The sequence below is a fragment of the Muscardinus avellanarius genome (genome assembly GCF_963383645.1).
Source record: "Muscardinus avellanarius genome assembly, chromosome: 10".
Lineage (NCBI taxonomy): Eukaryota > Metazoa > Chordata > Mammalia > Rodentia > Gliridae > Muscardinus > Muscardinus avellanarius.
Window position 1 is genome coordinate 105,873,245 of NC_137796.1, and position 16,471 is coordinate 105,889,715.

General features: G+C 47.7%; 1 protein-coding gene across 1 annotated transcript in view; it reads right to left on the bottom strand.

Moving 5' to 3' along the window:
* Window positions 1-11,586: 11,586 nt before the first annotated feature.
* Window positions 11,587-16,471, bottom strand: part of LOC308268852 (cytochrome c oxidase subunit 5A, mitochondrial-like) — a gene marked incomplete at both ends in the record, with an annotated part of 6,339 nt that continues 1,454 nt past the window's right edge. The window contains one exon of the mRNA XM_080703956.1: window positions 11,587-12,004. Coding sequence (XP_080560082.1) covers window positions 11,587-12,004 — 418 coding nt within the window. The remainder of the gene's footprint in view (window positions 12,005-16,471) is intronic.

The window sequence follows — 16,471 nt, forward strand, 5'->3', positions numbered from 1 at the left end:
GAACATGTGATGAGAAAATACATGCATACTGGAACTAGCTAGCTCCCTTTCCAATATCCAATCCAAAATTATTCTTTACGTTTTATTTAAGTAAGAGCTTACATTTTATTTAAGTATGCTGAGTTTGAAGACTACATTTCCCAGCTTCCCTTGCAGCTAAGGGAGGATGATGAAATAAAAGGAAGTCATTGGGTGGAGCTTCCAGGAAAGCTATTTAAAAGGAACTGACTTCGCTTGCCCTTTTGCTCCTGCCACTTCCTCCCTCCTGATGCCTGGAACACAAACAAGATATCCAGGCTGCGGGAGCCATCTTCGACCGCGAGCTAACCTTAATGAAGGAAGGAAGCATGTGGCAACAATGGTCTCGTAAATGAAGTCACTGATGAATAAGTTTGTGGACAACCCTGGTCTCCCTACCTCTTGTTTTGTGTTTTGTTTGTTTGTTTGGTACTGGGGATTGAACCCAGGGGCATTCTGCCTCCAAGTTATACCCCCAGCCCTATTTAATTTCTATTTTATTTTCTGTTTTTGAAACAGGGTCTTGCTAGGTTGCTAAAAGTCTTACTATGTTATTGCTGGGGCTGGTCTTGAACCTGCTATCCTCTTGTCTCAGCCTCCCACCGGTGTATACCACAACCCTCCATTTAAACATTTTGTGAGTGTGAAACTGGGACTTGAACCCAGGGGCATTCTACCTCTGAGCTATACACCCACCCCTTTTCTTTTTTTTTTTTTTTTTTTTGGTGGTACTGGGGGTGGAACCCAGAGGCTTTCTACCTCTGGGCTATACTTCCAGACCTTTTTTATATTTTATTTGGAAACAGGGTCTCACTAAGTTGCCGAGGGCCTCACTAAGTAGCTGAGGCTGGCTTCGAACCCGTGTGATCCTCCTGTCTCAGCCTCCCAAGCACAGGGATTACAAGCGTGCGCCACCACACCTGGCTCTTTCTTTTTTTTTTTTAAAGAGAGTCTCACTAAGTTGCTGAGGCCGGCCTGAAACCTGTGATCCTCCTGTCCCAGGATCACAGCATGTAATGACAACACACAATGCTGGGATTACAGCATATGCCACTATGCCCAGCTGAGATATTTTTTTTAATAAACAAAGAAACAGAATCCTAGATTATATAAACAACTGTGGTCAGGTCTCTGTACCACTAAACCCAATCCACTGTTTCTTGTGTTTTGTTTTGTTTTGTTTTTGTGCTTCTGGGGACTGAACTCTGAGGCATTCTACCTCTGAGCTGCACCCTCAGGCCAGGCTCTCACTAGGTTTCTGAGGCTGGTCGCTAACCTGCTATCCTCCAGCCTCGGCCTCCCAGTTACTGGGATTCAGGCAAGCACCCCCACGCCCTGCCCGGCGCCCTCGCTCTCTGTAGTACGTAAAGCTCAGGGTACTCTGCAGATTGCTAAATCGATGGGATGTGTCATAATCTGGAGAGGTCTGAGGGTGCTGCGGCATGTTGCCCCCATGGCGGGTTGGAGACCTAAGACTGCAGCTGCCAGTCGCTGGGCGATAACAGTGCCATGTTCATCTGACTTGCTCTCTGAGGGGTGAATCACAGGCAGTTAAAAGCATTTTCTGAGCAAAGGCCTGTGGCCTTCCCAGCTTGCAACCACTTAGCGAGTGGTCCCTGGAGGCTGGATTGAACATGTGCTTCCGCCCAGCGACCTCGAGACAGCCTGGTTCCCCAGTCCCACTCCTGACATCTACACACTTTTTTTGTTTCTTTTTTATTTTTTATTGGTGCATTGTAGTCATGCAACTGAATGGAGTATACGGTGGTAAAGGCATACATATGTGCCGGTATTGGGAAATGGCCTCAAAATATATTTGAAGATAGCTTTGGTGTTAATGTGCCGGTATTGGGAAATGGCTTCAGAATGTGTTTGAAAATAGCTTTGGTATTAGAAAGCCAGAGCTTGGATGGGGCAGGCACTCTGATAGGGAAGGAAACCTGCGGAGTTCCCAGAACACAGGGTGATGAGCAAGAAAATAGAGGTAGCCCAGGGCCTTTGCATTTTAAAGACAAGCAACTTTTAGCAGATAGGCTAGGATGGGGAGGAGGGCACAAGCCGTCAAGAGATCCCTGACTTAGATAATCATGGATTATTGAAGTAACACATTTTGGGGTCTTAAAGACTTGAGCTCACACCTACAGGAAGAAGAAGACTTTTGGTCAGACAGGATGTAGGATAGTGAATCCCCACATCAAAAGGAGATGCCTGGAGAAGGGGCGGATCTAGTCGGGTCAGAAAGACGATTGGTTAAGCAAAGACGTGAGATAAAATTCTTTATAAAAACTGTTCTTCAGTGACTTATTTCCAAGACACTCCACTATGTCACTCTCTTAATGATGCAGTGCTTTAATTTCTGTTTTTTTCTTTCTGCCTTTGTAATAATAAAATTGCTTATAGCAAAAGGCGTTCTGGTTACTAATTTCCAAGGTAGCCAAAGACAGGAACCCGCAACTACGTCTCACACCAGTACAGCGCACATGCGCACATCACTCCTTTAGCCCTTACTCAGTCCCCCCCCCCGCCCTCCTTTTTGGTTTTTTATTTTTTGTGTGTGTGGTACTGGGGATGGAACCCAGGGGCGTTCTACCCCCGAGCCACACCCCCAGTCCTATATTTTTTTCTTTATTTTGAAACAGGGTCTCGCTGAGTTGCAAAGTAGTAGCTGGGGGTGTCCACGAGCCGTGATCCTTCTGCCTCAGCCTCCCAAATGCTGGGATTACAAGCGTGCGCCACCACGCCTGGTTCCTCCCTCCTTCCCATGTTTGGCTTAGTGATTGACTTTGATATGTTTGTGAATGTACATCATGTACATAGGGAATTTCTTTTTTTAATGATTTTTTTCTTTTTTGCGGTCCTGGGGGATGAACCCAGGGGCATTCTACCTCTAAGCATCACCCCAAGTCTGTAATAGTATTGGAAAGAGGTTTTAAAATGTATTAATGTATCAGTATTGGGAAAGATTTTCAATATAAGAGAAGGAAGAAAGTGGGAGCCAGGGCAGAGGTTTCTTTACATTTCTAAAGAGAAGGAAGAAATCTGGAGCCAGGGAAAAGGCGTCTTTACATTTCTAAAAGAGAAACAAATGGCCTAAGGGAAATCTGAAGAAATCCCAGATCCCAGAGAAACAATTTCACACATCTTGGGGGATGGAACAAGAGGTGTAGAGGGCTGTGTCTGGAGGCAGGACAGCCACCCCCTTCCGGGGAAAATCCAGCTAGGAGGCAGCAGAGGCTGGGCTAGAGATAGGGCTAGAAATATCTATAGATCAAAGGACCTGCCGCAGGCTTGGTCGGGATAAAACACTTAGTAAACTGGAGTTCTGGGGCATTTTCATTCGAATTGCCCCCCTGTGCCCCTCTGCGGCACAGGGCTGTAACTATCTCTGTATTTCTATCTTTTTAATAAACTTCTTTAAATCTTCAGCAACTGTCCATGCTATGCATATTTATTCTTAGCTTAGGACAAGAATCCACGGTTTTTATGTTTTTATGTTTGTGTGATTGTGGTGGGGGAATTACTTCTCCCCTCACACACCAAACACATTTCACCGCCACAAAGCCCTATTTTTTATTCTTTATTTTGTTTTTTTTGTTTTTTTTATTTTTATTTTTATTTATTTATTTATTTATTTATTTTTTAGATGATCATGAAAGAAAGAATTTATTTTTATTTTTTTTATCTTGTGGAGTATTTTATTTTATTTTTTATGAATATTTATTTATTTTTTTAAATTAATTTATTTTTTAAATTGGTGCATTGTAGTCATATATCAATCACATTGGAGTACAAGACTTGAAAGGATATACAAGCACACATCATTCAATTAGCCCTCCTCCAGCCCCCATCCCATTCCCTCCCCCTCCCTCCATCCCACACTTCTTTGGTGATTTACTTTGATACATTTGTTTATGTACCTCCTGCGTTTTAAAGAGGCTCCATCCTCCACTATTACATACCCTCTGATTGGTCACATTAGTTGCTTCACTATAGGGCCCTTTCTATAGCTCAACCTCTTCCTGTTGCCCCTTTCCTCCTAGTTATTGCTGATTAAGAGAAGTGTCTGATTTATATTTTCTGCGATATTTCTCTGTGCATGCTGCGTTGCAAGTACCGATCCCACTCTTGACGGCCCCAGTAGTGGCCTGGCTACTCAGTGGACTAATCCAGACCTCGCTGGCTCAAGCAGCGGCCTTGATTCATGGGAGGCTCCGGTTCTGGTCTCGCTGGCCCCTGCACTGGTCTAACCCCTAAGCTGGCTTTGGTCCCGACCTTGGAGGCCGCAGGAGTGAACTTGCCTCACGCCAGGCTCCGATGCTGGCCATTGGCCCCTGCACCGGTCTAACCCCTTGGCAGGATTCCAATCCCGGCCTCGGAGGCCCCAGCACCAGCCTAGCCTCATGGCAGGCTCCAATGCCGGCCTCGTTGGCCCCAGCACCAGCCTAACCCCTCGGCAGGCTCCGATCCCGGCCTCAGAGGCCCCAGCACTGGTCATGCCTCAAGACAGGCTCCGATGCCGGCCTCGCTGGCCCCAGCACCGGCCTAACCCCTCGGCAGGCTCTTATCCTGGCCTCAGAGGCCCTAGTACCGGCCTTGCCTCAAGGCAGGCTCCGATGCCGGCCTCGCTGGCCCCAGCACCGGCCTAACCCCTTGGCAGGCTCCGATCACGGATTTGGAGGCCCCAGTACCGGCCTTGCCTCAAGGCAGGCTCCGATGCCGGCCTGACTGGCCCCAGCACCAGCCTAACCCCTCGGCAGGCTCCGATCCCGGCCTCGGAGGCCCCAGCACTGGTCATGCCTCAAGACAGGCTCCGATGCCGGCCTCGCTGGCCCCAGCACCGGCCTAACCCCTCGGCAGGCTCTTATCCTGGCCTCAGAGGCCCTAGTACCAGCCTTGCCTCAAGGCAGGCTCCGATGCCGGCCTCGCTGGCCCCAGCACCGGCCTAACCCCTTGGCAGGCTCCGATCACGGATTTGGAGGCCCCAGTACCGGCCTTGCCTCAAGGCAGGCTCCGATGCCGGCCTGACTGGCCCCAGCACCAGCCTAACCCCTCGGCAGGCTCCGATCCCGGCCTCGGAGGCCCCAACACTGGTAATACCTCAGGGCAGGCTCCGATGCCGGCCTCGCTGGCCCCAGCACCAGCCTAACCCCTCAGCAGGCTCTTATCCTGGCCTCGGAGGCCCCAGTACCGGCCTTGCCTCAAGGCAGGCTCCAATGCCGGCCTCGCTGGCCCCAGCACCAGCCTAACCCCTCGGCAGGCTCCGATCCCGGCCTCAGAGGCCCCGGTACCGGCCTTGCCTCAAGGCAGGCTCCGATGCCGGCCTCGCTGGCCCCAGCACCGGCCTAACCCCTTGGCAGGCTCCGATCCCGGATTTGGAGGCCCCAGCACTGGTCATGCCTCAAGGCAGGCTCCGATGCCGGCCTCGCTGGCCCCAGCAGCGGCCTAACCCCTCGGCAGGCTCCGATCCCGGCCTCAGAGGCCCCAGTACCGGCCTTGCCTCAAGCCAGGCTCTGATGCCGGCCTCGCTGGCCCTAGCACCGGCCTAACCCCTCAGCAGGCTCTTATCCTGGCCTCGGAGGCCCCAGTACCGGCCTTGCCTCACGGCAGGCTCCGATGCCGGCCTCACTGGCCCCAGCACCGGCCTAACCCCTCGGCAGGCTCTTATCCTGGCCTCGGAGGCCCCAGTACCGGCCTTGCCTCACAGCAGGCTCCGATGCCGGCCTTGCTGGCCCCAGCACCGGCCTAACTCCTCGGCAGGCTCCGATCCCGGCCTCGGAGGCCCCAGTACCGGCCTTGCCTCAAGCCAGGCTCTGATGCCGGCCTCACTGGCCCCAGCACCGGCCTAACCCCTCGGCAGGCTCTTATCCTGGCCTCGAGGCCCCAGTACCGGCCTTGCCTCAAGGCAGGCTCCGATGCCGGCCTTGCTGGCCCCAGCACTGGCCTAACCCCTCGGTAGGCTTATTCTTTATTTTGAAACACGGTTTCACTAATTGCGAGGGCTTCACTAAGTATCTGACACTAGCCATGGACCTGTGATCTTCCTGTCTCAGGCCCCCAAGTGCTGGGGATTACACACCCAGATTTTTTTTTTCTTTTGCAAGTCTGGTGATGGAACCCAGAGGCATCTGACCTCTGAGCTACATCCCCCGCCCATTTTTTATTCTTTATTTTGAAACAGGGTCTCACTAAGTTGCAGAGAGCCTCGCTAAGTAGTTGAGGGTGTCTGCCAACCGCGATCCTCCAGTCTCAGCCTCCCCAATGCTGGGATTACAAGCGTGCGCCACCACGCCCGGCTTTTATTTTTTATTTTGAAACAGAGTCTTGCTAAATTGCTGAGGCTGTTCTCAAACCTGCAATCCCCCTGTCTCAGCCCCCTGAGTCTCAGAGATTACAGACATGTGCCCCGCACCTGGCATGGTTTATCCATGCTGTAACAACACTTAATTCCTTTTTGTGGGGCTAGAATTGAACCCCGAGGCATTCTACCTTAATGCCACACTCTCAGTCTAATTTTATGTCATATTTGGAAACCATCTCACTAGACCGCTCTGAGAGTCTCGTTAAGGTGCCAAGCCGGCTTTGATCCTGTGGTCTTCCTGTCTCAGCCTCCCCAATATTGGGATTGCAAGCATGGGCCGCCATGTTTAACTTCTCATCATGAGGTGGGACCAGCTTTGCTTGTCCGTTCCTCACTGGTGGACAGTCGGGCTGTTTCTACTGTTTAACTCTTGTCAATGAAGGTACAATAAATATTAGTGTACGTGTTTTTTATGTTTTTTTTTCTTTTGTGTGTGGTACTGGGAATTGAATCAGAGACATTCTACCTCTGAGCCTCACCCCCAGTCCTATTCTATTTTTTATTTTTATTGATTGATTGATTGTGGTTCCAGGGATTGAACCCAGTGGCAACTTCTGAGCTACACCCCAAGCCCATTTTTATTTTTATTTTGAAACAGGGTCTTGCTAGGTTGCTGAGAGTCTCTGAGTTACTGAGGCTGGTCTTGAATCTTTGATCCTCCTGTCTCAGCCTTCCCAGTACTGTGATTACAGGCATAAGCCAACACATCCATCTTATATTTTAATTTTGAAACAGGGTCTCACAGCCAGGTGTGGTGGCGCACGCTTGTCATCCCAGCATTCGGGAGGCTGAGTCAGGAGGATCGCAGTTCGCAGACAGCCTCAGCTACTTAGTGAGGCCCTTCGCAACTCAGTGAGACCCTGTTTCAAAATAAAGAATAAAAAAATCAGGCTGAGGGTGTAGCTCGGAGGTAGAGTGCCCCTGGGTTCCATTCCCAGAACTGCAAAAAGCAAACAAACAAACAAACAGGGTCTCACTAAATCAAAGATGGCCTCCCTAAGTTGCTGAGGCTGGCTACGAACCTGCCATCCTCCTAACTCAGCCTCCCAAGCACTGGCATTAGAAGTATATATAGCAAAGCCAGGCGTGGTGGCGCATAACTGTAGTCCCAGCATTCCGGAGGCTGAGACAGGAGGATCGTGGTTCGCAGCCAGTCTCAGCTACTTAGTGAGACCCTTTTCAACTTAGTGAGACCCTATTTCAAAATAAAGAATAAAAAATAGGGCTAGGGTGTAGCTTGGAGGTAGAATGCTCCTGGGTTCCATCCTTAGTACCACCAAAAAAAAAAAAAGAAAAAGAAAAAGAAAAAGGAAGGAAGGAAGGAAGGAAGGAAGGAAGGAAGAGAGAGAGAGAGAGAGAGAGAGAAAGAAAGAAAGAAAGAAAGAAAGAAAGAAAGAAAGAAAGGAAGAAAGAAAGAAAGAAAGACTTGCATATCAATGCCTGGTCAGCCTGGTATGGTGGTACATACCCATAATCCCAGAACTTGGTAGGCTGAGACAGAGGATCACAGTTCAAGGCCAACCTCAGCAACTTAGACTTTTAGCAATTTAGGGAGACCCTGTTTCAAAATAATAAAGAAGTGGGGGCCTGATGCAGCTGAGCATTGAGTCCTGCAAAGATATCTCAAACCATTACTAAAAATTCTGGGTCTTCAAGAAGCCCATGCCCAGGTTTACCAAGAGATTTGTGCAGGAGAAGGTTTGATGTCCTTCATCTTTATAAAATCAGGAGTGCTGAGAAAAGAAGTCAGCCTTTGAAAAGTCCTGCTCCTGCTCCTGGTCTTCATTAACCAGCTTACTTGAGTACCATGAGAGGAAACGTCAGTCGGCCGGTAAACTTAAACAAGCTGTGTTAGACGGGAACACCAAACAGTGCTGTGCCTTTGTATAAGAACCATTTACTATGTGGCATAAATAAATGTTTCTATGAGATATAACAATAATAATCTAATAATAATAATAATAATAATAAACCGGGTGTAGTGGTGCACACTTGTAATACCAGTACTTGGGAGGCTGAGACAGGAGGATCGCAGGCACACACCAGCTTCAGCAATTTGGTTGAGGCCCTCCACGACTTAGCGAGAGACCCTGTTTCAAAATAAAATAGGAATGAGGGTGTAGCTCGGAGATAGAAAATAAGAAAAACTATAGCCGGGCGTGGTGGCTCACGCTTGTAATCCCCGCGCTTAGGAGGCAGAGACAGGAGGATTGCGCAGGTTCGAAGCCAGCCGCGTGCTGGCTTAGGAGACCCTGTTTCCAAATAAAAATGTAAAAATAGGTCTGGGAGTGTAGCCCAGAGGTAGAAGGGCTTCCAGGAACCCCAGTACCACCAAATAAATAAATAAATAAATAAATAAATAAATAAATAAATAAATAAGAAGAAGAAAAACTAAAATAAGAAACACTAAAAATAAGAAAAACTAAAAAAAGGCTAGGTCATTCTGCTCTTCCATGGAGGACATAAACCAACCCAGCAGCCATCTCTTCAAATAATTTCTTATTTAGCTAGGGCTTAATGGTGTCTAATATATGCACCAACCCCCATCCTACCAGTAACATGCTAGCAGTTTTCCTAGTAATTTAGAGATGATTAAAGTATACAATAAGAAACCTATAAGGCCGGGCGTGGTGGGCACACTTGTAATCCCCACGCTTGGGAGGTGGAGACAGGAGGATTGTGCTGGTTTGAAGCCAGCCTCGCTGGCTTAAGAGACCCTGTTTCCAAAAATAAAAAAAGTATAAAATAGGTCTGGGAGTGTAGCCTGGAGGTAGAAGGGCTTCCAGGAACCCCAGTACTACTAAAAAAAACCAAAAACAAAACAAAACAACAACAAAAAAACATATATATATAGAGAGAGAGATAGATAGATAGATAGATAGATAGATATAGTCTCAAGCCAGGCGTGGTGGCACACACTTGTAATCCCCGAGCTTGGGAGGCTGTGACAGGAGGATCGCACAGGTTCGAAGCCAGCCTTAGGTACTTAGTGAGGCTCTCGGCAACTTAGTGAGACCCTGTTTCCAAATAAAGTATAAAATAGGTCTGGGAGTATAGCCTGGAGGTAGAAAGCCCCCGGGTTCCACCCTCAGTACCACACACACAAAAATAGGGTCTCACTAGGTTGCTGAGACCTGCAATCCCCCTGTCTCAGCCTCCCTAGTACTAGGATTATAGATGTGTGTCCACACTTGGCTTTTTTTTTTTTTTTTTTTTTTTTTGCGGGTCTGGGGATTGAATTTAGGGGCATTCGACCTCCGAGCTACACCCTTGCCCTATTTTTTATTCTCTATTTTGAAACCGGGTCTCACTGAGTTGCAGAGGGCCTCACTAAGTAGCTGAGACTGTTGGCGAACCGCGATCCTCCGGTCTCAGCCTCCCGAATGCTGGGATGACGAGCGTGCGCCGCCACGCCGGGCTTATTTTTTATTTTAAAACAAGGTCTCCCTAAGTTACCATGTGCTGATCTTGAACCTGACACCCTCCTGCCTCAACCTGAGTACCTTGGATGGTGTGTGTGTGTGTGTGTGTGTGTGTGTGTGTGTGTGAATGTTGAGGATTGAAGCCAGGAGCATTTCACCTCTGTGCTACACCCCAGCCCTTTTTTATTATTTTTTTGTTTGAAAACAGGGTCTTGCTAGGTTGCCTACTGCCTCACTACATGCCTGAGGCTGGCCTCGAACCTGAGATCCTCCAGTTTCAATCCCCCAAGTACTGGAAATACAGGCATACACCACAGCTGGCCTTATGCTATGCCATTTTATGTAAGGGACTTGACCATCCAGAGATGCTGGGATCCTCCAGGGCCCCTGGAACCAATCACTCGTACATCCTGAGAGATGACGGTATAAGGTTCAAAAGGGAAGAGGGTCTTCGGGTGTAGCCCCTGGACCAGCAGCTTCAGCACCATCGAAGAATGTTATTAGACGTGAAAATTGTCAGGCACCCCTCCAGCCGTGTGGAACCAGGGTCTCTAGGGATGGGCCCAGGCAATCAGAGGTTTTTTATTTTTTTATTTTTTATTTTTATTTTTATTTTATTTTATTTTTTTGCAGGTCTGAGGATGGAACCCAGGGGGCATTTTACCTCCGAGCTATACCACCTGCTCTAATTTTTTATTCTTTATTTTGAAACCAGGTCTCACTGAGTTGCAGAGGGCTTCACTAAGTAGCTGAGGCTGTCCGCGAACCTCGATCCTCCAGGTCTCAGCCTCCCGAATGCTGGGATTACAAGCCTGTGCCACCACGCCCGGCTCAATCAGAGTTTTAACAAGCCCCCCAGGGGATTCTGGTGCCCGCTCCGATGTGCTGACTCCAGCATCAGGGGCCTGGGAAGACGATGTCAGAAATGAGAACCGCGCCAGAGATTGGTGAGATCCTGCAAGACATGGCTGTGCTTGCGTCACCGAAATGTCTCCCCACCGACTAATCCGTGCGGTGCAGGCGATTAGTGCCAATTAGCTGCATTCAGGTGTGCTTTTGACCTAAATACCACCTTGCAGCTCAAGATTACCAGACACCGCGTATTTTCGCCCCCAGAGAGGCTCTGGGAGGCTCCAGGCCAGAGAGAAAGTTAAGAATAGAAAGCCAGCGGGTCATCTGACTGCACTCCAACCACCACCTTGTGATTCACCACTGTGTGCAGATCGTGGTTCCTTAAATAAAGAGCCTGTTGGTCTTTTCAGAAACCAAAGAGCCACAGAATGTAAAGTCAAGGCGAGATGTATCACTGACAGCTGCTTCTGACTTCGGTAGCCCGTTCATGAAACGGGCTACTGTGAACTCTGTTCAGAGTACGGCCTCACTATTTTAGCTGGGCATGGTAATGCATCCTGGAATCCTAGTGCTTGGGGAGGCTGAGACAGGAGGATCACAGATCTGAGGCCAGCTTCAGAAACTTCTCAAGACCTTCAGCCACTTTGTGAGACTGTTTCAAAAAATTTTTTTTGTGTGTGTGATACTAGGGATGGAACCCAGGGGCATTCCTACCTCCGAGCTATACTCCCAGCCCTATTTTCTATTCTTTTTTTTTTTTTCAGTTCAAACTTATTTTCCTTTTATTAAAGTCCAAGTTACCGTTACAGGGGTTTGGTACTCAATAAAGGAAAACTTGTTCAAATAAGGTAATATGTTATCATCAGCATTTCCAGGTAATTGTTTAAGATCAAGTAGCAATACCAATAAATCCTTGGGAAGCCCATCCATGAAGGTTTACACTTTGTCAAGGCCCAGTTCCTCTGGAGTGGAGATTCCCAGTTCATTTAAAGTTGGTCTAAGTTCCTGGATGACATATGGATAGATTTCCTTATGAGGTCCTGCTTTGTCCTTAACAACTTCCAGGATACGAACAGCACCAGCAAAATCATTTAACCGTCTGCATGCTCGCAAAGCAGCATCAATGATTTTGGGTTCTGGAACCAGATCATAGCCAACAAGCGTGTTCATTCCTTTACGTAATTCCCAAGCATCTATATCTGGCTTGTTGAAGTAAGTTACCCAACGAGCATCAAACTCCTCATCTGTCTCATGTGAACCATGGGAATAGCAGCGAGCTGACTGGATGGCGGCGGCGGGGCTGGGGGCCGGGGCGGTGTGCTGGAGGCCTCGGGGCCGACATGGGCGGCTGCTGCTACGGCGGAGAGCGGCGCCCAGCGGGCTGAGGCTGGAGGGAAGCCGCGGTGAGCTCGCCGGCCGCTAGCAAGCGCTCGGGGGCCGGATCCGCGCACCCTATTCTTTATTTTGAAACAGGGTCTGAGTTGCAGAGGGCCTCACTAAGAAGCTGAGGCTGGTCACAAACCTGTGTTCCTCCTGTCTCAGCCTCCAAGTACTGGGATTAAAAGTGTGCACCACCATGCCTGGATGTCTTTTTCTTTTTCTTTCTTTTTTTCTTTTTTTTTTAGTACTGGGTTTGAACCCGGGGGTATTCTACCTCCAAGATATACCCCCAGTCCTTTTTTTTTTTTTTTTTTAATGTATTTATTCATTTTGTGGTTCTGGAGAGATTGAACTCAAGGCCATTCTACTTCTGAGCTATACTCCCAGTCCTATTTTATTCTTTATTTAGCAACATGGTCTCAGCTGTGCGTGGAGGGCACGCTTGCAATCCCAGCATTCCAGAGGCTGAGACAGGAGGATCTCAGTTCACTGACAGCCTCAGCTACTTAGTGAGGCCCTTTGCAACTTAGTGAGACTCTGTTTCAAATTAAAGAATAAAAAATCAGGCTGGGGGTGTAGCTTAGAGGTAGAATGCCCTTGGGTTGAACCCTCAACACCACAAAAGAAAGAAAGAAAGAAAGAAAGAAAGAAAGAAAGAAAGAAAGAAAGAAAGAAAGAAAGAAAAGAAGGAAGGAAGGAAAGAAGGAAGGAAGGAAGGAAGGAAAGAAATATGGTTTCACTGAGTTGCAGTGGGTCTCACAAGTAGCTGAGGCTGGCTGCAAACCTGTGATCCTCCTGTCTCAGCCTACCAAGTACTGTAATTATTAGCCTGCACCACAATACCCGGCTTTGTTCTTTTTTTTTTTATATAGAGCCTCACTAAATTGCTGAGGCTGGCCTCAAACCTGCAATCCTCCTGTCTCAGTCTCTCAAGTGCTGGGATTGCAGGTGGACACCACACCTGGCTATTTTTTTTCCAGTACTGAAGACTGAATCCAGGGGCATTCTACTTCTGAGCTACATACCCCTATCCCTATTTTTTATTATTTATTTACTTACTTATTTATTTATTTATTTGGTGGTATGGGGTTCCTGGAAGCCCTTCTACCTCCAGGCTACATTCCCAGATGTATTTTATACTTTTTTTTTTTTTTAATATTTGGAAACAGGGTCTCCTAAGCCAGCGCGTCTGACTTCAAACCTGCGCGATCTTCCTGTCTCTGCCTCCCAAGCGCGGGGATTACAAACGTGCGCCACCATGCCTGGTGAGACTCTATTTCAAAATAAAGAATAAAAGCTGGGCATGGTGGCGCATGCTTGTAATCCCCGTGCTTGGGAGGCAGAGACAGGAGGATCGCGCAGGTTTGAAGTCAGACGCGCTGGCTTAGGAGACCCTGTTTCCAAATAAAAAATGTAAAAATAGGTCTGGGAGTGTAGCCCAGAGGTAGAAGGGCTTCCAGGAACCCCAGTACCACCAAATAAAAAAAGAAATATAGTCTCACTGAGTTGCAAAGGGCCTCACTAAGTAGCTAAGGCTGGTCTTGAACCGTGATCCTCCTGTCTTAGCCTCCCAAACGCTGAGATTACAAGCGTGTGCCATCATGCCGGGCTCTATTTTTTATTCTTTATTTTGAAACAGGATCTCACTAAGTTATGGAAGGTCTCACTAAGTAGCTGAAGCTGGCCACAAACCTTGTGTCTTCCTGTCTCAGCCTCCCAAGTACTGGAATTAGAAGCATGTGCCACCATGCCCGACTCTTGATCTGTCTTTTAAGGACCTCAGCCATAAACCTAGCAATACATGGGAGAGGCCCTGGCACTCCCCTTTATCTTCCGGGGACTTGTCCTTGCCTACACAGGACAAAAGAAACCCCCGGTCAATGGTGGGAGTCCTGTCCAGCCCTGGCTGCCTTTGGAAACCAACCGAGGGGGGGGATGGTGTTGCCATGGTGACCGTGGACCTCTGGCATAGAGCATTGTCAAGTATCTTGTAAGGCATCAGTGGAAATGGAGAATGGTTCTATTCCTTTGAAAAGTTAATGTGGAGCCGGGCGTGGTGGCGCACGCTTGTAATCCCAGCATTCGGGAGGCTGAGATTGGAGGATCATGGTTCGCGGACAGCCTCAGCTACTTAGTGAGGCCCTCTGCGACTTAGTGAGACCCTGTTTCAAAATAAAGGATAAAAAAATAGGGCTGGGGGTGTAGGTTGGAGGTTGAATGCCCCTGGGTTCCATCCCCACACCCACAAAAGAAGAGAAAAGATAAGAAAAGAAAAGAAAAGAAAAGAAAAGAAAAGAAAAGTTAATGTGGGACTTTAAAACTTCAGCATACATGGGCCAGGGCATCAGCTCAGTGGCAGAGCACTTGCTTAGCGTGTGTGAGGTCCTGGGTTCAATCCCTGGCACTATCACCAAAAGGAAAAAAAAAGTCAACATTTCCCATACAGACTAAGTCATCACTCCGAGAGATTTACTGAAAACAGAAGAAAGTCCTATGATCATACTTATATATGAATGTTTATATCAACTTTATTGGTAATTGCTGACACCTGCAAAACACAGGACTGCAGGCTGGAGGACAGCCTCGGCTGTAAGACCTTGTTTCAAAACAAAAATAAGAGCCAGGTGTGGTGGCACACGCTTGTAATTCTAGTACTTGGGAGGCCGAGACAGGAGGATCACAGGTTTGAGGACAGCCTCAGCAATTTAGTGGGACTCTCAGAAACCTAGTTTCTGAGACTCGTTTTCCAAATAAGAAATAAAATCGGTCGGGGGTGTAGCTTGGAGATAGAATGCCTCTGGGTTCAACTCCCAGTACCGCAAATAAAATAAAATAAAAATAGGGCTGGTGGGAGTTGCTCGGAGCTAGAATGCCCCTGGGTTCAATCCTAAATAAATAAATAAATAATCCAAGTTAGAGAAGAAGAAGAAGAAGAAGAAGAAGAAGAAGAAGAAGAAGAAGAAGAAGAAGAAGAAGAAGAAGAGGAGGAGGAGGAGGAGGAGGAGGAGGAGGAGGAGGAGGAAGAGGAGGAGGAGGAGGAGGAAGAGGAGGAGGAGGAGGAGGAGGAGGAGGAGGAGCCAGCCATGGTGGCATATACTTGTAATCCCAGCACTTGGGAGGCTGAGACAGGAGGATCGCACAGGTTCAAAGCCAGCCTCAGCTACTTAGTGAGGCTCTCAGCAACTTAGTGAGCCTGTTTCCAAATAAAATATAAAATAAGTCTGGGGTAATAGCCTGGAGGTAGAATGCCCTTGGGTTCAATCCCTAGTACCAAAAAAAAAAAAAAAAGGCAAAAAAAAGGAAAAGAAAGATAAACATGAATATAGTAAGAATACTTACCACTCAGCAATAAAAACGGATGAACTATTAGTAAATAATACAACATAAAGTCGGGCGTGGTGGCGCACGCTTGTAATCCCAGCATTTGGGAGGCTGAGACAGGAGGATCGCGATTTGTGGACAGCCTCAGCTACTACTTAGTGAGGCCCTTGCAACTCAGTAAGACCTTGTTTCAAAATAAAGAATAAAAAAACAGGGCTGGGGGGTGTAGCTCAGAGGTAGAATGCCCCTGGGTTCCATCCCCAGTACTGCAAAACAGACACACACACGCACACACCACATCAAAAGACAAAATTACAACAAATTTTATTTTATTTTATTTTGGTACTGGGAGTGGAACCCAGAGTCTTTCTACCCCAGAGCTACTCTCCCAGCCCTGTTTTATAATTTATTTGGAAACAGGGTCTCACTAAGTTGCTGAGAACCTCACTAAGTAGCTGAGGCTGGCTTTGAACCTGTGCGATCCTCCTGTCTCAGCCTCCCAAACGCTGGGATTACAAGTGTGCGTCACCACACCTGGTAAAATTACAACATAGTTAATGAATTTACTTGGTTGTTATTATTATTATTATTAATTATTATTATTATTATTATTATTATTATCATCCAGGTTCAAGGTCAACATGCAGTAATTTAGCAATACCATTTTTCAAAGTAAGAAAAAAATAAAAAGGGCCGAGTGTGTATGTAGCTCAGAGGTAGAATGCTGCTGAGTTCAATCCATAGTAGCATGAAATAAATTAAAAACAAGCCAGAAGCCGGGCGTGGTGGCGCACACTTGTAATCCCAACATTCCAGAGGCTGAGGCTGGAGGAGCACGGGTTCATGGACAGCCTCAGCTACTTAGCGAGCCCCTCTGCAACTCAATGAGACCTTGTTTCATAAAAATAAAAAGACAAGCCGGGCGTGGTGGCACACACTTGTAATCCCTGTGCCTGGGAGGCTGAGACGGGAGGATCGCGCAGGTTCGAAGCCAGCCTCAGCTGGCTTGAGACCCTGTTTCCAAATAAAATATAAAATAGGTCTGGGAGTGTACCCCAGAGATAGAAAGCCCCTGGGTTCCATCCCCAGTACCACAAAAAATAAATAAATAAATAAAATA